The sequence below is a fragment of the Orbicella franksi genome, chromosome 7, assembly GCF_964199315.1.
Source record: "Orbicella franksi chromosome 7, jaOrbFran1.1, whole genome shotgun sequence".
Taxonomy (NCBI): Eukaryota; Metazoa; Cnidaria; class Anthozoa; order Scleractinia; family Merulinidae; genus Orbicella; species Orbicella franksi.
In genome coordinates, this window is record NC_138151.1 from 12073189 (window position 1) to 12100491 (window position 27303).

At 41.7% G+C, this 27303-nt stretch overlaps 2 protein-coding genes and 1 pseudogene across 2 annotated transcripts in view; 1 reads left to right on the forward strand and 2 right to left on the reverse strand.

Moving 5' to 3' along the window:
* LOC145493830 (protein unc-80 homolog) overlaps positions 1-20249 on the forward strand; it is a 50077-nt gene extending 29828 nt beyond the window's left edge. The window contains exons 33-42 of the mRNA XM_081473303.1: positions 10768-10979; positions 11511-11590; positions 12105-12228; positions 12311-12350; positions 12654-12709; positions 13388-13670; positions 15637-15858; positions 16282-16377; positions 17108-17196; positions 18533-20249. Coding sequence (XP_081329429.1) covers positions 10768-10979; positions 11511-11590; positions 12105-12228; positions 12311-12350; positions 12654-12709; positions 13388-13670; positions 15637-15858; positions 16282-16377; positions 17108-17196; positions 18533-19738 — 2408 coding nt within the window. The 3' untranslated portion in view covers positions 19739-20249. The remainder of the gene's footprint in view (positions 1-10767; positions 10980-11510; positions 11591-12104; positions 12229-12310; positions 12351-12653; positions 12710-13387; positions 13671-15636; positions 15859-16281; positions 16378-17107; positions 17197-18532) is intronic.
* LOC145493839 (steroid 17-alpha-hydroxylase/17,20 lyase pseudogene) lies at positions 21-10761 on the reverse strand (annotated as a pseudogene).
* A 3534-nt stretch (positions 20250-23783) lies between the features above and the next one.
* LOC145493841 (uncharacterized) lies at positions 23784-25617 on the reverse strand. The gene has a single exon (XM_081473317.1). It carries the CDS (start codon positions 25227-25229, stop codon positions 23790-23792), a length of 1440 nt encoding a protein of 479 aa, XP_081329443.1. The 5' UTR covers positions 25230-25617; the 3' UTR covers positions 23784-23789.
* Between the last annotated feature and the right edge of the window lie 1686 nt (positions 25618-27303).

Genomic DNA, 27303 nt, shown 5'->3' on the forward strand with positions numbered 1-27303 from the left:
AATTGTCCTTTTCCAGTAGAACCCTGGGGATAGGGGTGCTTTTCCTTAGTACGCTGGACAAAACTGTTTTGACTCGTTCGCACGCGTTTTCCCGCGCTTCGCATCAGCTACATGTAATTTCTTCGAGTTTTGATTGGTTCACTGTATTGTCTGTGTCCTTTGTGATCGGCCAGAGCGTTTTCTTTTTTTTAGTTTTGGTTTTTCGACACTTTATTCAAAGCCACTCTAGACAAACTGATTGTTTGCGCAGAGAGCGAGAAATGGCGTCACCGATGACTTCACGGAAAATCCGCCACTCGGGTTCGGTCCCTGACGGTGCACAACCTTATTGTAGTACCTATACAGATACCCTGTTCATTTTTCTAATCTTAATTCACAAACCCGTAGCTTTAACCGTGTTCTAAAGACTATTGAACTGTACATGTATATCGACCCCGAATAGTAAGCATGGCTGCCATTTTTTTTTAACTCGTGACACGTGCACGTGCAAATTCTGGGAAGACAAGGAACGACAGACTGAAGACAGTGCGGGCGGGCGTGCGGGCGGGCAGAAATACAGCTAATCCAGATTAAACTTTATTCCAAAAGACACCAGTGCTTATGTCTGGGACTTTTTTTCCTTCTTATGTCTTGTTACTAATCTACGATAACTAAGCACTCTTTTTTTGAAGGTAAATTAACCCTTCGAACATCACTTACGTAATAGTGGGAACTGCGTTATCATTAATCAAATTCTCCCAACTGATGTCGTGGTAAATATATGGAATCAGTTGTGAGAAGGTGTATTTTAGCGTAAAATGTGAATATACAGTTATCTACCCTTGAGTAACCTAGTTCTTCTGAACGTCAGATTATCAAAATACTTTGATCTTTGTGGTTTCCGTCTTATCCAGTTATCATAGTTTCAACAGGGTTAACTTAATGCCAAAGACTAGAGACATTGAACATTGATTGTTTGATTTTAATCTAGCAGCTCACCATTCTTCACCACACAACAGCATTTGAAAACATTTTGCCTGAAGAAGGCATGATAATTTTATTAAACTCTTAATTAAATCATGGATTATGAAGCACGGACGCAATGACTAGCCCAAAGGTGGTTTCTGCTTTTCGTTTTATTTTTGTTCTTTCCGTGTTCTTGCACTTCGAAGAGAAGGAATATGTATTCATTGGATCTGACATGTATCAAGCTCTTAGGTTAAGAAAAGTTTATTTAATAAAGTAGCGTCTTTTTTCCAAAAATATCTTTCGCTGACTTCCGATTCTCGCAAATGACCCAAGTTCCCTTAATCTGCACGCACAACCAGGACTAAAAGTCACGCGACTTTACTTTTGGAACACGGAACAGGCAGAAGAGGACTAGTGAAAAACGTACGTCAATCTTTCTGGTTGGTCCTTTCAAGTAGTTGTAATCGTTTAATTCTGGTAGGAAGATTGGAAAGAAAACTGTTGCAAATTGTTCTCGCAAACCATGCGCTGTTTGTTTTCATTCCGTCACCCGTAGCGACACGGAAGCCGTGTTTTGTAAAAAGCCTGAAAACGACACGTGTTGGGAAATGAACCAAACGTTTTATCCGCTTTATTCAAAGTGTTTCATACAGACATCACGAGATTTCTTCCTGCAACAGAGGACACTTCTGTTTTCTCAATTTAACGCTTTCGTGTCCAGCAGCGACGTAAATTGCTATTAATGGGTTTATTCTAGATCTACACAAGAAATACTGGATGACAAATAACAGCAATCAACAAATAGCAAAATTGCAACATCTCATGGAAACAGGAGGCGGGTGGAACAAAAATGAATTAATTGGGATTAATCCTGTCATAACGTTTCGTCTTTAGATGGAAACCTTGCATTTAACCATTCAAATGAAAGCTATGCTCTCGTTTGATGTTGTTTTCTAGACTGTGCAAGATTTGAGGGCGAAACCCCGGTGCGTGACCATTCAAGTGAAAGCTATTTAATAACCGTACTTTCATGTATGGCTGTTTGTTTTTTGATAAAAGTTGAGATTAGTTTTTTTAATCACTGTTTATGTTAAAAGAGTATTAACACTGTCTCAAAACAACTACTTTCCTATGAGATAAAGTACGCCTGCACGCGTGCACGCTTCTTTCCGGAAATTGGCATACCTTTGTATGGCCGTAAATTCTTCGAAGAATGATTTGTTGTGTCACTCTTTACTTTACTCAACCTGGGATGGTTAGCAGTAACATTTATTGATTTTTTTTTTTCCTGGCAGTGCATTCCAGTTGTCCAACTTGGTTCGTTTTTTAGCAGCAACCATTTCAATAAACACTCTTTATAATTCTTCTTATTATTATTATTATTATTTTTGGGCTTTAGCCATTGATAGCTGTTAAAGTGGATTTCCACTTTTACGTTAGTAATTTTACGTCCTTGATTCAGCGTGCGTCTGCGGAAAAAGTTGAGTTCGTTTCAACCTTTTTTCAGTGCGCAAGCTGTTAACGTTTGGAAAATTCTTCTGTTAGATTACTTCTACGAGTCAAGCGGTGTCAACCAAGATTTGGTTTTAAAGTAACGAAAGGAAAATAGAACTCATCAGGCAGAAACAGGTGATCATAATAGCACACGGACGAGCCAAACATTCGGCTTGCTCGCACTATCACACCTTGTCGTTCTTAGTTTCTTTGTGAGAGAGCATTGTGCATCATCCTTTGGGTTTAGCGTGCTACCTCACTTGGCACACGATCATTTTGTGAATGCCTTGGTGATACAAACCTCTGAAGAGGTCACCTAGGTAAAGCATAGTCTTATAGTTGGTCCAAAGTCCATAATCATATTCCAGAAATTTTACTTTTTGTAAGCACCCTTATGGGACACCTCTGTAAACGTCGACTTGATTTGCAGTTTCCTTCTCGGTTATTTAATTTTAACTTAACGCTTTTTAACACAATCACCTCTCTAAACCAGAAAAACTACACTTTTGGCGCTTTGAATTGGTTTGAGCATGCATTCTCTAGCCATCGTGCATCACTAGCTGTTGTTCATCTGCACGCTATACGGACCTGTTTTTATAATGGCACCCTTTAATACTTCAGAGCTCACGAGATCGTGTCGTCCATTACATGTAATTATGCTCTCATCCGTAACTAAACGTTTAATTAAACAAGTCAACTAATCCCATCTGAGTAATGGAGAGAATTTCACAACTTTTGCTGAAACAGTGTCATCTCTCTGTTAGGTTTTCAGCAAACATCTCAGTAATGCTGGTAAATTTACCTTCATAACTATCTTGACTGGGACTCCGTCACTTGTTTCAAAAATCAGTCGTTACGTACCTCAGTGTGCTGTGGATTATGTCAGCCCTTAATCTTGGCCTGTTTCCGAGTACTCCTTTAAGTAGTTTTGATTCTTTATCATAACGCATATTTTCCACGTAAATTTGGATGAGTTTAAAATGTTACTGTCAGATACGGAAGCTTCAAAATAGCTGTTGTATCGTTTTCAACTAGAGGATTTCCGTCCCTCTCTACATTTCCTTCGACTGTGTGGTTATTTTATTAAACTTTGAGTTTTCTCCTATTTTCTCGTCGGTACTTAGGCCGTCGGTCCACACTACGCCGGAGAAATTTTAACACGCAGCTTTATTTCAACGGCCTACCGTCCACGCTAATCCTTCACGAAAACAAAACTTTTCGAAAACGCTCTTCAAACCGGAGGAATTTGAAAACGCCGGCTTTTCGCTTTCGTGTGGACAGGAAACATTTTGAAAACGGAGCTTTTCGAGAATGATGGCTTCACGATAATTTCTCTGACCGAGTTTTCCTCAAACACAAATCCAAAAATAACCGGTGGTTATTGCGTTTTTAAATTTCTCTCGGCTTAGTGTGGCCGGAAAACATTTGAAGCGATTTCAGAGTGAAACCTCCGTTCTTAAATTCCCCCGGCGTAGTGTAGACGAGGCCAAAGTTTTATCTGTATCCGAAAATTCTTTTAAGGTTTTTTATGGATTCGTTGGTATAACACATTTTTTCAACAAAAATGTGAAGAGTGTTTTTTTTTTCTTTATTAAAAAATGGTAAACTTTATAAAAGAGTAATTCTTTGCTTTTTGGCTGCTTAACCTTGCTTATTTTATTACATTTTTTATTTATACATCATCAACAGTCTGGTATTTTCACGCTAAGACAAGTATTTTCCTTGTTTTATAACCGGGGGAGATGTACTGGCAACTTGTCCTAAACATTTCAACACGTACGGGCTGTTGTTCAAAGCTTTGAACGACTTTTGAATGATACACCTTTACAACCTGATAGTTGAATATATTGAGTAACACCAAACGGAGCATTCTCATCTCTGTATTTCTAACTTCTTACGGTAAACAGTGCGCTTTTTGTAATGAATTCAAATAGTAATTTTGTATTTGCTCTGATTTTGGCCATGGAAAACTCAAGACAGACAGTCTCGACAGACAGCGGACAGTTGACTTTCGTCAAAGTTTTCTCTATATATGTATTTCCCGGGCTTTAATCTATTCGGCAATGCTTGTAACCGGTTTACACAACCTGCTCCGCGCTTTCCACAGTTAGCCGCTGTTTGGTAGCGTTAACTCGAGTTTTCCCGCGCTTTTCATTCGCCGTTCGCCACCGCTCGCAAAACGCTTTACCAACCGTTCCCGCGCTTTCTGATGTTTACCACCGCTTCGCTACCGATTGCAATGCTTTCCCCGAGCTTGGCGTCATGCCACTGAACGATCAATGGGGCTATTTATGTCTGCAATGAATTGATTTGATTTAGTTTTTCTACAGTTACCAAAATCCTCTCTAAACAGCTAAAACAGCACTATACTATCGCGCTGTTTACCATCCAACCTACGCTGCTTAATAATAATAGAAGTTTTATTCGATAATAAATGTAGACTGAAATGTAATAAGTTTCTCGCCATGGACCTTCCTTGTGTTCAGTTTATATAGCAGTACTTTGAATGTTGATGCAGTTTTTTTTGTTCAGCATCTCCTCTTCATGCACACCTTGTAAGGTTTTGGCTTCAGGCCCATGCCACTGTCCCCCTCTAGAGAGGGATAGGGACAGTCAGGTGGATTCTCAATCTTAAACTGATGCAATATCTGAGCGATGAACAGGAATAACTCGGCTTTTGCCAGCGTCTCACCAAGACACACTCGTCTACCAGCCGAGAAGGGAAGATAACTCAACGATGCTGGATTTACCACGTTGCCATTCTTGTCCAGGAACCTTTCTGGGTCAAACTGGGAGGGGTTCTCCCAGTGCTTTGGATCGTGATGAATGGCCCATAAATTGACAATCAGTGTGGTACCCTTTGGGATGTTGTACCCGTTCAGCGTAGTGTCAACCAGCGCCTTATGGGGAACCCCCAGAGGAGCCGGCGGCCTCAAACGTAGGACCTCATCAATTGTTGCTTCCAAGTAAGGCAGTTGCTTCTTGTCTAGAAGGCTCGGTAGACGTTTGGGGCCGATCACCTCGTCGAGCTCGCGATGCACCTTGCGCTGGATTTCAGGATAGTTGTTGAAGAGGAGGAGTGCCCAGAGTAGACTTGATGTCAAAGACTCGGACCCTGCAGCAAACATGTCCGCCATACTCATCAACACGTGGTCCTCTGATATCAGAGACTTTATCTCGCTATCATCTTGTTCGGTGTCTTTCATAACTTTGATCAGCGCGTCGGTGAAGCCCCTGATTTTACCGGGCTCGTAGGTGTCCAGCTGCTCTTTGTACTTCTTCACCAGGATCCTGTCTCGTTGCTTCACAGCTTTCTTGAGGCGTCGGATGTTCTCCGAGTCGAACGGCACGTACTTCAGAGCGGGAAATATGTCCACCAAATTCCCGAGGCCCAGCGTTTCCGCGAAAGTGTTGTTGAACCCCAGCACGGTGCGGAACTCGGGATCGTTGGCGCTGTATCGGGAGCCGAAAGTCAGCGAACAGATTACGTTAATGACTCCTAAGCTGATGCAGTGATGTGGGTCGTGAGGCTCTCCTTTACTGAGATCAAACTGCTGAAAGACCTCTTCGATCTCTCTGGTAATGACTGTTTCCAGTTTTTCGATTCCCGCGCTGTAGAACTTCAGCGCTCCATGAGCAATCTTCCTCTGCATTTTCCACGCAGGGCTGAAGTTTCCGAAGCTGATGGCGTGGCCGTTATGGGAATATATATTTCCCGAGTGCACACTAGGTCGGCCCGCAAAATCGTTGACGTTTTTCAAAAGGGCGACTCTAGCGGTCGTGATGTCACTGACGACAACAGCCCGCTGGCTTCCCAGGAAGATCTGAAAGATGCTACCATATTTTTGGCCGAGGGTCGTCAAATTGGCGAGTGGAGCCGTCCCCAGGTTGTAGAGATTGCCGACGATGGGCAAGGCGGAAGGCCCGGGTGGATAATTCATGGCATTATTAACATAGCTCTGTATCATGCAGTAGAGAAATAAGATGGCACACACCAGAACGAATCCTTCGATGAACATGACGGAAACGACCGGGGATGTTCCAAGCGATGATTAAGCTGCAGCTTTTTTAAACACTCTGCTTGAATGACAAGCCCTTAATCGAGCGAAGATTTCAAGTGTTGATTATCGGTGCTTGAACGGTTTTCTTTTGCTTATGCAAATCTCGCTCTTGTGAGCTTGTCTGCTTCTTCTGTGGATAGGTTTTGTCAATGGAATAACAACGCCGCGTTGTTTCAGTGATTCTATCGTAATTCCCTCAAGCGTCAGTGGTTATACTCAAATCGTATCCGGCTTTCGCTGACAAAGTTGTCACTTTGGAGGTTTTGTGTCTCAAGTGTCTGACAGACCTTTATTCCATTGTCTGCCTGAGGTCATGTGCTTGATACTTAATGCACCTGTAAGCGGTTTAACTGTGAAATGACATGCAAACGAGGCATTTGGGTCATTCTAACAATGTTCCATTCTTCCTGCCTCGTTTGCATGTCTATAACAACCCTTGAAGCGGACGGTAGATTAACAAAAGTTTCCCCGTAGATTTACAAGTACTTAATTGTCTAAAGGTCTGCTTGTCTTTGGTGCTTAATTGGAAGTTAAGTGTGAATTTAGCGAGAGTGCCGCAAGTCGTGCTGGCCAATACCCGTGTACTGTGTAATTAATGTCTTTCAAGGCCTTGTCATTGTAAAGGTTACGACAACATGTAAAGGCTAGTGGAAAATATTTAGCGAAACCTCTAGCGATCAATATCGGGTTATATGAAGTTCAAATTTACTCTGAACGTTGTTGATATTAAATCTCTCTTGCGACGTTGGTGGTTTTTATCATCAACCCCAAGGCTAACTCGTTAAATGATTGATTGTTTTGGAAAAAAGCTAGCGTCTTGGCTTTATTTGATTTCTCTGTCGCTTTTGTTTCGTCCTTCAACGTATTCTATTGCCTCGGTGGATTTTTTACAAACCTTTCAGTTCTAGAACAGATTATGTAAGTTATACTGTAGTCAAGCGTTAATGACTGTACTTGCATTTCAGTTTTCACAACAAGAAGAGTTGGCAAGTACTTTGTTTTTCCCAAGAAAAATTTACTGTTGCTTTCAAGAATTTATCTTGGCAGTATTCTTAGCAGGTGCCATGGATTTGGTTTTGGAACCGTCAGATAATCCTTCCTTTGCAAACTTAAATAATACCGAACTTATTTTTTTGAGGACAATTTCCAGCTCGCTTTGTCTCAAACCCAAGATTTAGACAAAGCTGCAGATAGTATATTGTTTTACCATTCCTTTTATTGTTTGTTCACGACCAATATGCCCCGTAGGCTGAGCTCAATTTTGGAGGCTCTAAATGATACTTTGTATCCTTTCTACGTCTCTGGCGAGAATTGATATTGCGATGAGTTCTTTTCTGTTAATCCTTGAAAAGAAGCTCTAGCGCAAAACGCTATTGAGAACTAAATCAGGCTTGCTTAATTGTTTAAACAATTAAAACGCGCCTAAATGGAACATGTTTGGTTTATAGCAGATTCAAAAATTTTCATTGTGTAGTTGTAGGTAACAATTGACTTCAAGAAATAGTTGATAGTCTCAGACAAGGGTAACTTGTAAATCGGAAATTCAAAGTAAACACTTTAGACTGAGTGTTAGACTGTGTAAACACTTCTGTCTCCGACGCCTTCTAGTGAAATAGTCAAAACTGGCGTAAATAATTAAGGGCTTAATGCGATTTCTAGGAAGTTCATTGCTTGCCTGTACCAATGCAGAATTACAACTCATGTCTACTTCTCTCAGATACCTTAATTACGCTTCAAATTGCTGAAGTCTTAATGTTGTGTGTAATTGTCCGCTCGTTATCTTAATCACTTCTTATTCCAGAGGTTCTTTCTTCTTAATTGGCAGAAATGTGGTGGATCTAGTCCCATTCACTGTTATCCAATCATAGGATGTTGTTTTCACTATGTATTTGCTAATAGTGGTAACAGTTGCTGCAGGTGTAATTTGATTCGCTCAAATATAGGGAATAAAAAACTATGCGAGCTCAAACTAAGTATAAAATCGGCTTCTTCGAAGAATTTTAACCAGTACCTGCCAAAAATTTGCGCATATTAATTGCAGTCCTTTCATTTCCCGTCAATTTTTCCATCTTGTGCAATAAACTGTTCTTCAAAATAACTAATACGGTATTGTTTTTTTTTCCTCTGCATCTCCATGAAAAGAAGTTTACAGCAAGCTATTCTCGATAAACGCTTTGTTGTTTTTAGTTTCGAATTCGAAATCCGCGAAAGCTGCTGATACTAACTGTGATATGGAACATGATCAGTATTTTGAGATGAGTGCAAATCCAGGCATGTGTCTTTTGAGCAAAAGCGTAAGAAAACGGGATCGGACGTGTATGCTGTGGCGTTCGTGCTTCCAAATATTTACATTTTATCAGAAACGGACGAACTTAGCAGTATAAGAGGATTGATTCCATGTTTTCCTGATGGGATTAAAAACAACTTCGTCTGCATGTTTGTTTCATTGGACATCTCAGACGCACGCTTGGGAAATATTAGTGAAGGTGTTTTTGTTATCGGCGTTAACCCTGTTTGAACTCGGCACAACAGTTCTATAGGTCTTTGTTTCTCGTGTCTGATCAATTGTCGTTTGAAAAGAAATTAAAAAAAGGTTATGGTAAAAAAAAAAAAAAGAAAGAAAAGAAAACGTGGCTTTCGTTGCAAATCTCTTTATCGTAGAGATCTAATCTAACATTCGACGTTTTAAATCTCTCGGCTGCAGACAACTAAAATTTTTGTTGGTTTAAATACTCTTACAACGCAACGAAGCAAACAAACGTTGGAAACTGGCCTACTTATAACAAAAGAATCCTCACTGTAAATTTTTTAACATTTCTCTTTCAGTGCAAATCGAATTCCACCTTTGAGATAAAAGAAACCGAATTATAAATACTAAGCTGAATAACAAATTGTCTTCTCTGCTGTATTTTAGTGTTACATTTTTGAGTCCCTGCCTTATGTGTAATCTCTTTCTTAAACCTAAACGAAAACTGTTATAAATGCTGTTTTATAGTCAACATGGTTTAAAATTAATTTGTGCATAAATCTTTCCTAAGTTATGTTAAGTCTGCGTTCGAGCCCTGTTCCCTGTCAAACTTAACCTTTTACGCAGACGCTCTTTGGACTCATCACACAATCTTCCTACCCCACGCGGGGGAGAAAGATTGCGAGTGTGACGAACCCAAAACTCATCTTATCTCCCCTTTCGGTCCCATCGAGTGACTGTGACGAGTATTGATTTCTAGCCCTCCCCCCTCCTAGACGCTAGTCCGTTCATTGCTTGGCTACCCCCACCATTTGATTCACCATCTCCCATTTATACACTAAAATTAAGACAGACACTGGAATTAAAGTGCCTTACTTAACTAATGGCAACGTCAAACGCTCTCATCAGAGTCCAGCTCTTTAAGCATAAGGCCCCCTCCCCTACCTCAAACTACCCGGGTTTCTCAAACCTAAGTTAGATTTAAGTTTATATTTTTTCAAACAGCCATCTTCAATTAAGTAACGTTTTTGCGACGTCCATGTCAATGAAAAGGTAAGGTAAAGTCTGCATGCGAGCCAAGTAGCCTAGGAGTATTTCTACTCTCCCCTGGATGGAATGCTAGTCCATCGCAGGGTTACCCCCAGCATTAAGTTCGCCGGTACCCATTTATACACCTGGGTGGAGAGAGGCACTGTGAGAGTAGTGTCTTGCCCAAGAACACAACACAATGTCCCCGGTCAGGGCTCGAACCCGGACCGCTCGATCCGGAGACGAGCGCACTAACCACGAGGCCACCCTCGCCTCCACAAAGAGCACCTCATAATAGTTCTTTACTAAAGCCCGGTCCTGACTAGCGACGCAAGCATAAGCATAAAAGAAGCTTATGCGCTCTTGAGAACGGCCGCAATATAAACATAAGCATAAGCATAAGCAAAAGACTTTCAGCCAACCAGTGAGCACTTGATGCTTATGCAAACTATGTCCTCACTAAACATAGCACCGACATAAGCATAAGAAGAACGCTTATGCTTATGCTTATATCACAGCCGTCCTCACCAGCGCATAAACTTCTTATGCTCATGTTTATGCTTATGCTTGCGTCGCAAGTGAGGTTTGGGCTTAAGGTCAACTAACATCAAAAAGGTAACTGTAGACCTAAAGCAATAACAGTGACTGGACTGATCAGGAACTACAAAAGTGAAAATTTATGCTTGAGATTTGTCATTTGTGACCTAGCCCCTTATTTGGTGCGAGTATTAGTCATGCAACGATCCTGACTCTGCGCATGTTTTTAAGGGAGGCGTCCATTTCTGGAGAGACTGCGGGCTCAGGAGGAGAAAGATGAGGTCATGCAGGCATTAGAGGAGTACCGCAAGCCGAGAAACGCTCTCTTGATCCTGGTGTCTGATTTCATTCGGATCTGTGCTCCGCGACTGGAGGAGCTGGAGGAGGCGTCATTACCTCCTCGATACACTGTTCCTGAACTACTTGACCACATCAGTGTAAACGTAAGAGTTGTTATTGATCATCTAACAAAAGCATGCAAACCCTTAACATACCATATGATCACATCTACTAGGTTTTCCAGATGTAGGTCCCGTTACAAGCTCTTCTCGTCTGTCGTAGGCTCGTTAGTTAGAAACAAGATCTCCCCTTGTTATATACCCCTTCCTCCCCTCCAGTAATACGGTTTGTAGGTCCATTAGTCGGATAGCAAAACTAGTCTCAACTAGTCCCCTTGCAGTAGACCCAGAGAACCATTGAATTACATCTCCCCCGCCCCAGATATAAGCTAAGAAGCCTGGGTGATAAGTTCCAAGCCACTGAAATCTCCATCAACCTTTGGTTGGAGCCCCTCTAGTTACAAAACACCCCCTCCCCCAGGGGTGTAGGTCTGCCAGTCTGATAATCAACACCCTTTCATAAACGGTTCTGTGTTTAAGTTAAATTCCTTCTTATTTTAGTTATTGTATGTAAAGCGAATTGTAAAGCTGAATGGCTTTTTAAACTGCATTTCTATTCTCTTTGCTGCCGTCCAGACCCTCGCCCAGATTGTTTACTCACTGTTGAAGCTGGCAGTGTATGATCACGTGACCCTTTCCTGTCTCGGAGTGAAACGGTAAGAGAGTTCTAGTGTAACCCTGCGTTGTATTCTACCTTTAAAAATGTCTTACGTCGAGAGTTTGTAATCGTCTATCTGAACATCCTGCGTGTAACGCGTTAAAAAAATATATTGGCTGTTTACAATTTGTACGGAGCAACCGGTTCGTTAACGGTTTGTGCAAATGGTAAGCAAAAGTCCCTAATTGTAAGCTCCGTTCGGAGTAGCCATTTACCATTCACTCAAAAAACCCCAATTTACCGAAAGAGACTAGTACGAGTTCGACCTGATCATAATTCCAAGATGGCGGTGAAGAAGTGCAATTGATAAGCACATTTCCATTTGGATATATCGGTTGGAAATTCAGTTTTGGACTACCTTTCAAGATGTTCCATTTATTTCGAAAATTTTCCGATCAATGGAGCCAAAATTGTCTTAGCATTTATATTCTAACCGAAATTTCCGGAATTTTTGTTAAATGGTAAACAACTATTACACCTATAGTAAGAACACTTTTTCCCTTACGTTACAGATACATGACGGACGCGCTACCACTCTTGAAGGGATCTCCAGAAGCCTTAGAGGCCGCCATGTTGCTTGTCCTTAAACGTGTCAATAAAATGTTCGAGAAACTCGTCAACAAGCCTGACCTCATGGTAAGAGCCGCTGGTGTTGAATACCTCGATGGAAGCGTGTCATTCATTTCACTTACTGTAATCTCTTTTATTGTTTATTCAGAGATGCATCGACTGGAAATCCCTAGAAGTTTATCTGAAAGGTAATTTTTCGAAGTCTTGTTATTCATATAGGCTGAAAAAAAATGTCAACATCTCCGGGTTCGGAGTCTCCGAATTTAATCTTTTTCGGAGGGGCTAGCCAGCAAGTGTTTTTGATTTGTTCCTAACGGTAATTTTTTATTGCAATCCTTTTAACTGGTGGGTGAAAAGGGGGGGAATTAACTTTATTTAAAAAACGCGTTTGTTGGTAAACTATAAAAGTCGTAGTTCTTTTCTATTGTAAAGATTAGAAGATACTGGACAGTTAAGTTTTGTGATTTCTGCTTTCCGTTCCGTTGTTTCAGGGCTGTATATGACTCTTTGTAAAAGACCATCCATTGCCGCTCCGCCATATCTGAAGGTAGACCTTGCGTTTCGTCCTAAATATTAATATTCTAGTTTAACTCTTTGACTCTGTAGTCCGCTGATCACTTTGGTCTTCGAACAAGGAAAGATTGCAGCCCGTGTATTCTTAGATTTTAAACCTGTGGGTTAAATCCTGAATGTTTACACACTTAACAGTTTTTTTCACTTTCCAGTCACGTTAGCATATGCGTCTGTACTTCCCAGAACTAGCGCTTCAATATTCTAATTTTCTGTTTTAAGTTTATAATAATAATGCAACAATAATCATTTTATTAACGCGTCGAATTGCCTCAGCGGATGGATAACCCTCTTCTAATAGAGGACAACTACCTAAAAAAGAAACTGCAGAGCCTAAGAGTGATTTAAAAATTAGCCTATTTACAAGTTACAAAACCTAAGAACTGTGATCAAACTTCTTTTAAGACAGAGGTTATTAGGGCAATTACTAAAAGTAACTACACTGGTCAGGCGTTAATATTAAACAATCGCTATCCAACCAGTCTTGCCTCTTATTGTGAGTACTCGTTGTTTTGGTTGTAAAGTTTCCACAGAAATGTTTCGCACATTTCGTTTTAAACTAAAAAAAAATGGATTTACGTTGGGTTTTTACGTTAGACCGCTGTGTGACATGCGTGCACACTCACTCTATCACATGTCACGTGTTCTCTTTCAGACCCTTGTCAACATCTGCAGCAGCCTTATCCTTCAAGAGCGCGCCGCGGCCGCTGTGTCCGTCGCCGCCAACCTGCCTTTCGCGCCAATGTTATCTCCGCCCCAGTATTTCGCGGACACTGTGATCAAACTGACTTCACGTCTGATGCATGTAATGAAGGAGCAGTGTTCCCTGAAAGAGTTATGTGGAAACACTATTAACTTCGGCGGTCCAACCAGGACGGAGAAGATTTTTGTGCGTCTGATCTTACCAACGTGCATTAGGCTGGGATCTGGAAGAACGGGTAAAGTTGCTTTAGTATTACAGCTTTCAAGCGATTTTTTTTTTTCAAATAAATCACATTATGTTACAGAATTGACTTCATGGTACAACGCTGAACAGTTGCGTTGATTTCCACCTAGCCTACAGACGCTTCCATTCAATAAAAAATTGCGGTCTGAGTTTTCTGAAATTTCCAGTGACGAATGGAACAGTATTTTCCTGAGTCACCAAAAAAAGAAGACAACCTTGCGAGCTATACGGAAATTTTCGAAAATTTCTTACCCAGAATTTCCGTTGCATTTGATTTTCATCCCGGATTTTCCGAAATTTTCGTTTGAATGGTTCGCTTTTTTGGAAATTCAACAATTTCCGGATTTTTTCGAAACTTTCTCAGGAAATTTCCGTACCATTGTCCCCGTTCCTACATTTTCGCAATTTTTGTTTGAATGGAAAGCGCCCGTACGTTTTTTTTTTAAACTCAACCAGCTGGAAATAGGTCTAGGTTTGAAGACTTCGTCGATTCGATTTATTTGTATGGTATGTGTTAATGCTGTCCAGTCGAACCTTCTGAAAGTAACAGCACTTGAAGAACTCCAAAATGCGGTATACTTAAGCGTAACGTAAACGCCCGTCATAATGCAACGATGTACTCTCATGGCGTAAACAATGTTAACTTCGCTTGGCCATTTTTATTGGCAATGCGTTTAGCTGTGAACCATCGTGTTATAATGTACTTGGGAAGTTTGGAGAGCACTCAAGAAGCTAGGGTTGCTCTCAGCTGCGCCTTGAGCTTCTCGCTTTTTTCGTGCTCTCCAAACCTCCAGCGTGCATCATTTACCAAGGTCGAGGAAAAACTGCTAGTAGACGCATGAGCGGAAAACATAGGAACACTATCTTCTGTTTGGTTCGGAGAAGGAGCGATGACTGCGCTGGCAACATAACATCCGGGACATATGGGCTCTAAATAAAGTCTACTCAGCTCCATCCATCACGCTAAAGCACGAGTCAGTTGTTCAATAGTAGAGATCTTTTACTTTCTCAAAACTTCACTTTGAGTAAGCTGTTTAATTTAAAATATTAAGTTTTTTAAGGTTACTTCAAACCTTCGCGGGGCTACATTGATCGATTTTTTCTTTGGTCAAGAAAATTAATGTCCGCGAAGCACAAGTTTGCATACTGTGAACGCTAGGGGTTCTGTTATTTCATTGGCTCGCGGCTTTTCAAGTTGACACATTCCTCTGTGAAGGCGTGATATGTTTATAAATCTTTAGAAGGCGAAAACTCGCACTCGTTTTTCGAGAGAATCCCTTCTCTTTAAATGAATTAATAGGGTATGCAGATTTGACGGTTTTCCATGAAATTTGGTCAGAACATTCACTGATAGATATGGAACAAAAGCGTGTCGGCGAATTCCTTAATTTTAAATACTTTCCTCGTGGCGGCCTTTAACGCAACAGGTTACGCGAATTTTTCGATAGTCGAACTTGACAGATCTATAAAAAGATAACCAATAGAAATAAAAGAAAATGCTGACACGTTTTTGGAGATTGAGGCTTTGAGATTAACACTGCACAGTTATTTTGCATGAACGATCGCTTTTGATACCCGACTAATTCACTGGAACATCAGTCGGTCATTTTCGAGTTGACGGCCTCTGCCGTCTTTGGAAGGCAAAATCCAAAACAAAACCTAATTTTATCCAATTCTAAATTTAATAACCTTTCTGTTGATATATAGTTTGTGGGGGTTTCCTTGAAAACAGCGCGCGTACGAATTTTTTTCTGGAGGACTCCCGCGAAGGTTTGAAGTAACCTTAAATCAACTTCAAAAAACGTATCAATGAAAAACCCTTGCATGCAAGAGAGTTGCCTTTCGTCCTGGGTTAGGGTTAGTCGCCTTTCGAAGAGCCGGGTCCTGATGGGGATGGGGCGCGGCTAGGGATTATAAGTCACCGTAGTTAACAGGTACTTGATTTGTGTTCATTTCAGATGCACCAAAGGCTTCCTTCGAAGATGTTTCGTACGCTTTAAGTTGTTTCCTGGCAACAGTCACCACCAAGAACTCGTCCAACCCCGGCGCAGGTCCAGTGCGTCTGTCTTTTGCTGATGACAACCTGGAGCTGCCTCGGTCCCTGACTTTTGCGACGCCGCACGAGGGGAAGACCTCACCTGAAGAGATTCCAGAGAGCTTATACTGTGCAGCCTATCTCGGTAAGGCGCGGTCCAGTCTACTTCCTCTGACAATTACACGTGATTTCGCGTGACGTTTCGTGATTTTGTGTGATTTCGCGCGATTTGCGTCAATTGTAGTAGAATTTCCCCCAACCCATAAAAGATGCTCATTCTGGTAAAATAAGTGCCCTGTTCCTGATAAGCGCCCTTTCTCCAGTTAGCGCCTCTCCCATGAACAACCAAAAGTAAATCAGCGCCCCAGACGCTAAATTGAACCACTACGACAGTTGGACAATCGAACTCACATAAGGGTCAGTTCGTTTTCTTTGAGTGAAACCCAGTATTGATTAACTGAGTTCCATTGGGAACTAATTGCCTTATCTACTATTCCTTGCAATTTTGTACTAAATGTCCCAGCAGTAAAATGTGTTTTTCACGTCGGTTGTTATATTTTGATTACAGGAATCAAGGTGCTCATGGTGTGTTTTGAAGACCGGCTTGCTACTGAGTGGTACAGGATATACCAGGCCATGGAAACAGTCGTGGACGGTCACATTGGTACGTCTTTGCTTGTTAAGGTTTTGCTTGTTAAGTGATTTGTTGAAGGTTCGAGCAAATGGTAATTATCTTTCAGCCATTTTTCTAAGACACGGGTTCAAAATTTGAGAACATCCGCCAGACGTTTTCAGTTTGACATCACTACCTTGTACAAACGTTTTCCATGGAATCACGCCTTTGTAGCTTCATTGCACTGTTGTAGTAATCTCTAATAAAACTAGACTGGTTTTATGTGCTTGTCCAGGCCTCCAGCAAGTAGAATATCTTACAGGTTTTGACTTTCCGAAGCCATACAGTTAAAACCTGCGTATGCGAACCTAAATTTAAGAACCTGTTGGGCTAAAATTTCCCAGTTAAGCACCCTTCACATAACAACCATTCTGGGCAAAAATCTCAATACAATTCAATACAATTCTTATTGCCAAAATATAGAATTTAGAACCCGATTAAGAACCTAGGCAGCCTAATTTCACAGCAAACACCATTTATATAAGATCCTATGGACAGGAGGCTAACGTGAAAAACCTAGGTTCTTATACGCAGGTTGTAACTGTACTCATGATGGTGTCCTTGTTACGGTGGCAGCGAGTTTTGTGAAGCTGATGTTTCGCGTGTTAGCCCTACGTGAGATGAACAACCATCCCATAGTACCAATACTCTTAGTTGCATCATGCAATGGCAAAAAACCGTGATAAGCTGCTTATCTTTGCAAACTTTTCTGGTTTCTCAGGTAACGTTGGTTTCTGGGACTTCATGAACTTCTGTGTGTCTTACCGAACCCCTCTGTTCCTGTTGATGGTCCCTCTTATCAGAACGAAGGTAATGTATCAACGATATAGCGATAACTTCCTCTGTAGCATTTGTTGTATACCATATGCCAGAGAAAGTACAACCAATCAGAAATGCAGGAGAGCCGTTGTATACTCAACGATATTACATCCAACCTTCCCATCATGCGCCGCTCGTGTGTCACATTGATTGTGTTGGCCACTGTATTTTCTATGACGTGGTATAAAATAGTTATGTAACGCTCTCTCGTGGAATACCAGGGAATATCCCACTTGTCACTTGTATTTTCTTGGTATACACACACAAGGCTTAAGGTTCGTGTTTATACCGAGGAAATTCAAGTGACTCGTGGGATATTCCATGGTATACCACGAAAGAGCGTTGCATTACTAGTATTTCAACTCTGCTTAATAAATAAATTACAACATTTAGAGAGGAAACCACAGCAGGCTTGGCTGGTTTTCATGCGTCTCCTATATCCTGGCCGCCACGGTATTGGAATTTGGAGTGTTGGCTTAATAGAGTATAAACAACTCGTCAATTAGACTACTAGAATACCCCACTTTATTCCCGTTATGGCGACATATACAATAGAGGGGAATGGTTATGAAGCCTGGCAAACACCAAAAGAGCAAACAAAGATGCCAAGATTTATGTTGGGAGGACAAAGACCGTGCACAGTCTTATTTTGTCTAATATACTGTGCATGAATAACGTAACCAAAACGTTTCTATTGGTTAGTTCTATCACCTTAGGTGGTGACATACTTAACAGGGAATTTTAAGTCTGGATTTTTAGGAAAGGGAAAAGTTGGCTATCAGTCTGTTGTTCGAACTTTTAACGCTTTGCTGGATGTGTCGTTTTTATTGTCTTGCCCTGCCGACTAACCAAAATACACTGAAATGTCCAATAACATGATTGAAATAAATATTGACAAAATATTTATAAGGCTAAAGTTACTTAAGACCCTAAAGATGACATAAAGTCGAAAACGTTCTTTGTTTTACTTTTTTTTTAACCATTTTTTAGCCTTGTGAATATTTTGTCATAGCATTAAGCGAATTTTATGGAAATAATTATTGTTCTCTCCTTTTCCCAAAGCTATGGATTGAGTTTTTCAAATGTGCAACCCAAAGGTTGATTAAAAATACTTCAATACCTTTGCCCTGCGATCAAAGAGACTTAATAGGTCGTTAGTGCTTCTTAAATTTTTAACCAAATCTATTCTTATTAGTATAATTCTGTACAGATAGTTAATTTAGTTACTTTAGATAATTTAATTAGTTAAGTAAACACGGCTCGATGGAAGAGCATGTTACGTGAACTGATACCGTGGATAAATAAAGAATACCTACCTACCTTCCAGGTCACCCAACTGCGTCACAACAGCAGCACTGAGCGTGCTCTAAAGCAGAGAGTCCTGGACAAGATTTCGCGGCCGCCTTTGGTGGTTAACTGTCGTAACGCGCTTATTACTCGTTTCTTGGAGGAACTGTCCTTCATCAAACAGAAGCGTACTGCCGCAGGACTAGAGGAGGTAGACGAAGAGGAACAGGAGGAAGAGTGGAAGGAGGAGAAGAAGCGTTTAGTGCTACAGCCGCCTCCACTGGGCAGGGAACGCTCTTCCAGTGCACCAGATGAACCTGCCTCTGCAAATCCTGAGGAGGAAAAATTGGTGCCGGCAATGGCTCGTTCGGTCAGCTGGAAGGCGAAAAAATCGGTCTCGTTTTCACCGGCGCCAAGCTTCGACGAAGATCAAGGAACTATTAGTACGTCTCTCGGCGACGTTCACGGCGGAAAAGATAAAAGGAAAAAATGGCTTCTACGGAAGCAGGAAACCGTCGAAGAACATGAGGGTCACAATGACAAGGGCCTCTTAGACGTTGATTCAAGCGGGGACCCTTTTGCACACCAACGAGGTACCACAGTGAGGCCGGGAAAGGTGTCTGCAGGAAGAGGAGGCCGTAGGCGCTTTGAAAAATTTCGAGCTGTGACATCGACTGTGATGTCGGAAAGGACAACATCAAGTACAGCGGTTGAGGTGCAAAGTAATGTGGATATTACAACCAGCGCAGTCATTGAGAGTCAGGGGGAGAGATTTCAAATGGAGGTGTTCGAGACAGGGGATACAGTGGTGGAGACTGTCAACGATCGCCAAGACTCTCAGGCATCACTCACGCCCCCGATAGCAAAACCAGAGTCTGTAACAATCTCGCTCTCACCCCACAGTTCTCCGTCTAAGCGGCTACCGGTTCAAGACACAGACGACCAGTTTCCGGATATCTTGGAAGCCATAAAACCCTTGCCTCCCATCCCACCTGTTAAATTCATTCCTCAATCGGACGAGAAGCACGATCCTGCCAACACAAGGAACGGGTCAGTTGCGACCGAGAGCAACCTGGCAGCGGATTACGATGTAGAGCGTGCGCAGCGGCTCAGCAGGACCCGATGGTGGCACAAAGTGTATTCAAATGTTGAAATCATTTCCACTGACGAAGATACCCAGCGAATTCAGAGGGTGGAGATATCCGTGTCTGATTCCTCAGAAGTACAACGCGAGACGAATGTGTGATCGTAAACCAAACTAGTTTTCTAAATATTTATTTTTATCATAAAGCCGAAACTCGAGAATTCACCGCGCTCTAAAAAGAGCAGTGAGCCAATTGGTAACCAGAGGCGAGCGCGGGCAGTTTGCATTTGTTGGCTGACAAATTTGCTTTGGGTGATAATGGTGTTTTCCGAACCAGTTGCAGATCTCCGCGAACTCAAAACCCTCACAAAGGCGTCATAACTTTGTTCAGTAAGGCTGGTTTCCACGAGCGCTCAAGCATAAGCAAAAGTAAAATGCGCAGGCGCAGAAGAGTGCTGTTAAAGGCGCTAATGATCAACATCATACTGTTTCTGCTTATATCTACTTAAGCCCCGTCTACACGAGCAATTTTCTATATGACAATTTTTATATGACAAATACATTTGATGGTGTAGATAGCACAGCAAATATTTGTAAACCGTTCGAAGTTTAGAGCGCCAGTAATGACTTTGGACAGCGGAGATACGAAAGGCGAGGCTGAGTAGTCCCCCCCCCCCCCCCCCCAATTTGTGGTGCTTTCGAACATATTTGCAACATTTTGTGTGACGAGTCGTCTACACGAGCAATTTTTCGTATGTGACAAATTTTGTCGCATAAAAGCCAACACGTTAGCTTTTCAGCAAATGTATTTGTCATATCAAAATTGGCCAATTTTCCTCATCTACACGAGCAAATAAGAATTGTCACATAAAAAGTTAAAACAAATTATTTAAAAATCGCTCGTGTGGACTGGACTTTATACCTATTCTTATGCGGCCGCGGTAGTGTGAATCAACCTTTTAGAGTTGAGAAAGGGCTCGTTTCGTTCAAGTCAAGTTGCTGCAAAGTCGGCAGGTTGAATGCGGAGGGGAACAATGCTTTTCTTGGAACTTCCAAAACGTGCTGTGTGTAGCTAAGTTTGGTTAATGAAAAAGACAGCATTACCATGTACAGCGCTGGAACAACCAGACAAGCAAGTTCAAATAAGTTAGTTAAGATGCTGTACACGAAACCTGACGCACAGCATTTTTCATTGCATCCTTAAAGAGAAACAGTTTCTTTTTACTTTCCGTAAAAATCCGAGCGAAAAAAAGCATTCTTTTTGAGTGCTAATACATGCCATCAGATAGATGTATTATATATGGAAAAAAAAAAAAGATTAGGAAATTAAGCAAGTCAAGGATATTTGTGCTCTATTTGTGTTCATTCGTTGCTGTGCTCGGATTATTGTTGAGCCGTCAAGCTCTGCGGCTGATATCGCTCGCGCGTCCACACGACAAACTCTTGAAAAGCGATGACACCGTTGCTCTTTGAGTCCATTTTGTCGAAGAGCTCCCTCAACTGGACATCGTGTATCGGAGCGTTTAACTTCTTCATTCCTCCTACAAAGTCCTCCTTGCTGAGCTTGAGTCCATCACGGTCTTTAGACAGGATTTTGAACAGGTCAATCAGACGCAGTCCTTGTGTACGCACGAAAGCCAAGTACACGTCCAGGATCTCAGGGCGCTTTTTCCGATCTGTTAGACGCTCGCCTGTAATGCTGATATCCCACGAGCATGTAAAGGAAGGCCTTCCTTCCAGTAGAATCTCGAGCTCACGAGCACAGTCCTTATCGAAGACTATATCATCTAGCTGTAACTCTCTTAAGGCACTGGATGTGTTCTTCTGAATGGCTCTCAACAGGACACAAGCACCGTAACTTTGAAATGGATTCCGCCCAGTCTTCAAAACCTCCAAGCTTTTGTTCGTCTTCAGGATTCTAGCAATCGATACGACACCTTTGTTGGTGATACAGTTACTGCCGATGTCCAGAACTTTGAGCGTCTGGTTGCACGACAGCGCTTCCTGAATAGCTGCAACGCCGTCGTCCAAAAGCCCATTCCAAGCAACATTCACCTCTCTAAGGCGTGTATTTGTTTTCAAACCTTCGGCCAGTGCACGGGCGCCTTTCACGCGTATGCTGTTCCAGCTCACGTCCAAGTTGTCCAGAATGGAGTTCACCTTGATAGCGGAACCGAGGAAAGTTGCTCCTCTGTCGCCGATGTCGTTGTAAGACAAATTTAAGTGTGTCAGAGGCGCATCTAACCTTAAAGAATTGCAAAACACCGCAACAGTTTTCCCTTGTAAGTTGCACTTGCTGATGTTGAGTTCTTTTAGAGTGTTGTTCTGAAGTAGCATGTCTCCGAGTTCGTCTGCAGCCTCCTTGCCTATCTGGTTGCCTGACAAATCGACTTTGTTGATGAAGACATTCCTCTTGAGCATCTTAGCAATGTAGGTTATTCCTTTATCATAGATTCCGTTGTCATGGAGATTTAAGGTAGTAACATTGGAGCATCCTTCTAAAGCCGTGCATATGGCTCGTGTGCCGGAATCACCCAGACCGTAATGGTTGAGTTCGATATTTTTTTCGGTGGAGCACTGTTTTAGAAACTTGGACGAAGGCACAATGTTATTGTTCTTACACGCGTCAAGGTAAATGTCTTGAATTGATCGAGAAAGAACTCCGAACTCTCCTTTCTCGATTACCCGCTCGTCGCTTTCCTCTTCCAAGTCAGTGTCGAAAAATTCATCGTCTTCCATTATCTCGCCGAGCAAACCAACGGTTTTTTAAGGTTCTTACCAACTGTTGTCTTTTTTCAGTACTTTATAGCAGTTATCCACCTTTGACTTTAGGAAAGCCTCTCTTTGATAAAACTGGGATGCAAATGGAGGCAATCACCTCTTGATAATTAGGTAGAGATTACCTTCCCACAGTTATCTCGTGAAGAGACGTCGTCCTGAATGTCGACCTTGCTGCTTTGTCTATTTTGTGTTTAAATGGAATTCTCAGGACCGTGGTCACATCTTATCACTGCATGAGGTCCACACGTTGAGGACGGTTTAGATCACAGTTTTGAATCAGCCCTTCAATTTCATTTGTTCCGCCAACAGACCCAGAGGTTTGGAAAGTGCAATTATTTACGCAAAGCTCGTAAACAGATTACCCTGTTATGGGACATGTCTCTTTCATTCAGATGTTTTCAGATCATTTAGTCACTAGGCCTCCAGTGATTTGGCGTTAATGACATGTTGTTTTGATATTAAAGAGTAGAATACTGTGCATGTTGTGTACCAATTAGCGTCCAACATACAGGAATATCCACTACTAACCAAAACAACTGATTGTTGGGAAATTCTTTTTTTTAATGAAACTTTAATGATTACTTTGACGGAGTTTCATCTAAATTGTGGTTATAAATACCTCCTTTGTGCAGTTCTTTGTACGGCATGACGCAAATACTTTCAACATAAACTACTCTCGAAAGATCTCACTGTTTGAGGTCAATGGAAATAACAATTTTAATGATGCTAGTAAATGATTCATTTTGTCTTATTTCCCAATTAATAAGTATTTTTAAGTCTCCAACTTTCAGGAAAAAAAAAAGAAAACAATAACTTACTTCTACTGATAAGCATATGTAAGCATAGAACCGATTACAATTTAAAACAGGTAGTTTAAGAGTAGAAGAATGTAAACACATTGTTTTTCGTTGATTTAAAGTTGAAGAACATGTTTCTGTTCAAGACTGCTTTTATATTGCAACATTTACTCGTAAACGTGTAAATGTATATCATGTCGATTTTTCATTAATTTAATAGACCTTACTATACCCTGAAGCGGGGCGCGAATGTAGCGTTTTATTATATTTCTTAGATATAATCGCAGTTGATAAAATTATATACTACCCGTTAAACACTTTATTGATTGAAATTTTAACGTCGTATATTCGTCGGAGAGTCTGTTGTCGTGTTCTGGGTTCCCTAAACGTGTCTCTCTTAATTTTTCGCTGTTGTTCAGTATAAAGGCCAACTTTTAGGAGAGCAAAACTTGTACTACATTGTTTCCAGCTCGGAAATTTCTTCAGTCAAAGATAAGTAACATTTTACGTCATAGAATCTTCACAGAAATAATTTGTTTACTTTGTGCCATGTTTGTGCACACCGTTACCGACCTTGCGGGAAACCCGCAAATTAATCATGTTGCATATTTTAAGAAGCTTTTCATGTGTGAAGACTATTTCTTCTGTTGTTTCATCGCAACAAACTCCTGAAACCTGACCACGCCGTCCTGGTCAACGTCGAGAATGTCAAACAACTCATCGAGTTGGACTTTCTTGAGACGAACTCCAAGCCTGAGCAGGCCTTGCACGAACCTCTCCCTGTCCACAGTCATCCGCAGCGCACTGAAGTCGTTCCTAGTGATAATCCTAAACAAGTCGATCAGCCTCCAACCTCGGCTGCTGACGAAAGACAAAAACTTCTGCACTACAAGGGGTGTTGCGGAAGGGTTACGCCTCAGGGAGGCTGGCATGGCCGGCATCGGTTCGCCACCTTTGACCACTGTTCCCCACAGGCATGTGAAGCCAGGTCGCTCTTTAGTCAACATCTCCAGTTCTCTCAAACACGCGTGGTCCAACGTGGCATCATCCATGTCGAGTGTCCTCAGCGCACTCGAGGTTTGTTTCCTAATTTCCTTGAGAAGTTTGTAAACGCCGTAGTCGTGGAATCGATTTCGACCAATTTTCAGAGTGTGAAGAGTTGTATTGGTTGAAAGGCCCTCCGATATTGCTTCGACGCCAGTCTCGTTAAACCCACAATTTCTCACGTCTAAAACTCGTAAAGACTTGTTCATGGCGAGGACCTCAGCAATTTCTGTTGCTCCTTCGTTTGATATACTGTTACGCGAGATGACGAGATTTTGTAAAACTGTATTAGCTTTGAGGCCTTTCGCTATAGCTGCAATCCCCCGTAAGTGGATTGCATTCCAACCAAGATCCAGAACTTCGAGTGAGCTATTGGCGCTTAAGAAGGACCCCAGCATTACTGCGCCCTCATCACCCAATTCGTTGCCTTTCAGATTTAGGCCAATGAGATGAATTCTGTTAGCTTTTAGCAGAAGTCTTGGCATGTCTCTCTCATGTAGGCCGCAGTTTGCTAAAGCCAAATTCTGGAGGCAAACGTTTTCATTTAACATTTCACCCAAACACTGAGCTCCTTTGGTTCCTAATCGATTTTCCGAAACATCGAGCTGTGAGATAAAACAATTGTCCTTTAACATGTCGGCCAGAGCGCTAGCCCCCAGGTGTGATATGCCGTTATCGCAAAGATTCAACTTCGTGATCGTTATGTTTCGTGCCAGCGCAGAAGAAACAGCAACCACCCCACTATCACCAATGCCGTAATGTTGCAGATCAACGGTGTCAGTACAGAGCTCCCTTAAAAACCTAGAAACCGGTGGAATGTTCAGTTGTCGACAAGTTTTAAGGTAGATCTCTTCTTGTGTTTTATGGAAATCCTTTTCTTCTTCAAAGCTTTCTTCGAGATCTGTATCGTACTCTTCGCTGTCACTTTCGTCGCCACCTTTCGTTGTTTCCAAATGCATTTCCTTGTTTTGTGCTTTGCTAAAGTTTTCTGACCTTTCAATCGCCACAGGGTCTCTTGTAGGACGATTCATGGCGCTCACTGTCGACTGAGGGATTTTACTATTGTTAGTCTCTCGACTTACTTTTGATAACCAGAGATCAATTTGTCGCCCGTTACAACGGTGGCTGTACGACTATCACAACATGTTTTCGACAATTTTTATCCCGTGCTGGTTTCGGAATGCTACTTACGGCTACTTAAAAAGCAATTAATCTTGTAATTTTATAACTTGTTAATTATTAAAAAATAACCATTTGCGCTTGATACCAATCACGTGTAATTACATAGAGAGGCTTCCTTGCGGGATTCACTTTGGTCTGATTTGTTTTGATGTCACACTGATATACCGCATTTGTTGTTCAAGGCGATCTAAAATGTATTTGAAAACGTTTCGGGATCTCCGTGATATTGGGCGGCTGCGGGGGGGGGGGGGGGGGGGGGGGAGGTGGTGCTTGATCTATGTTTGACTATAGGAATGCTCCGAGGGTTTCTGAAAATCTGACGCGTTTTACAACAAAGACTAGGCAAAGACTAATATAAAATACCTACGCTGATTAGTAACGCCCTCTATTCTAGGTATCTGTTTAGGAGAAAGGGTGGGGTGGACCAATAGCCCTACAAGTACAATATTTTCACAAAATTATCTGATGTTGACTGAATCGAATCGTCTCTGATTTCGGTTTGATGATTAATGCTTAAACCACATTGAAGAGAGACTCCATTCATGATGAGTTGTAATAAAACTACATACCCTGTCACTTCGGACCACATACGGTAAACTGCCTCTTATAAGTTCCCCGCTTATGAGCCCCCCGGTTATAGGTTTATCTATCTGTAGACCAAAAAATACATCCGGTTATTAGACCCCCCCACCCCACGCCACCCCCACGATATAGGTTCTTCTTTAACTTTCCTTGTTTTGAATTCGCTCTATTATGATGTTTTAAAGCTTAATCGAAATCTAGTTAATGAAAAAAACTATTTCGACCAACACAGCTATAGCTCGTTTCGAAACGGTTCTTTTATTCCGGTTAAAAACTCCCTCGGATATAAGCCCCTCCTTTTATATGCCCGTCTAAAAGCCCTTACGAAGTTATCTAAGTCCAGGGGCCCGTTTCTCGAAGGTCCCGAAAAGTTTTCGCATCCGAAAAGCCGTAGCAAAATCTCAAACCTTATGACTTCAGAGCTGTTTTATAAATCTTTTATGCACATATTCTCAATATGAACAGAGGTTCCCTTCATACAAGAAGTTTCAGGTGTCTAAACCTCTTTATCTTTAAATACCGGTTCACTAAAAATGGCTTTGCGGGCCCGGAAAGTTTCCGGGGCTATCGAGAAACAGGCCCCAGGGCTTATGAGCGGTAGTTTACAGTAGGCAGATAGTTCGCGAGCATGGCCACATGTGTAATTTTTTAGACCCTGGGCAAAGCTTCACTGCGAAGTAGCTTTCCCACTCAAGCCATATTAGGAATAGTCAAACGGATGTCAATGATCTGTCAATGTCATGTTAAATGTGAGAGATTTTTTCTTTTGGGATACAGTATACGTCCTACCCGTTTGAGCGTGCAAAGTAGGTAGGTCTAAATTAAAACGCAAATTGCACGAGCTATCGGATCATGTGTACTATATGCATCCGCAACTGGGCGTCCGCAATTGCAACTTGCCTTGCAATGGCAAAACAAAACAAAAGAGAACAACAAATTGCAAGCACAATTGCTTACTGTAACCACGCCTTAACAGCCTTATCTCAAAATCAGGCATGGCAATATGCATGCATTTCCACTAAATCAATAACTATATGAAATTTGACAAATGTGGACATTCAATTCTTTGAAACAAAAGTCGTACCACAAGTTTTTTAACATCTCTAACACAACTGACAACTGCTGGCCAACAACAACTTTGATAAGTAGAAACTGTTTCAATCGCTGAGCAATTAACACTTCACTGTAGTTTATTAAACATAAAGGAAGTCGTTATCAAATACCCCTTTCACCTCCATGATTCCAGCTTCTACAGATCTTCATCAGAGCTCTCTGCCTCTTCGTTTGACACAGGAGCAGGCGCCTTCAGACAAACCTTACAGCATTTTCCAGTACAGTTAG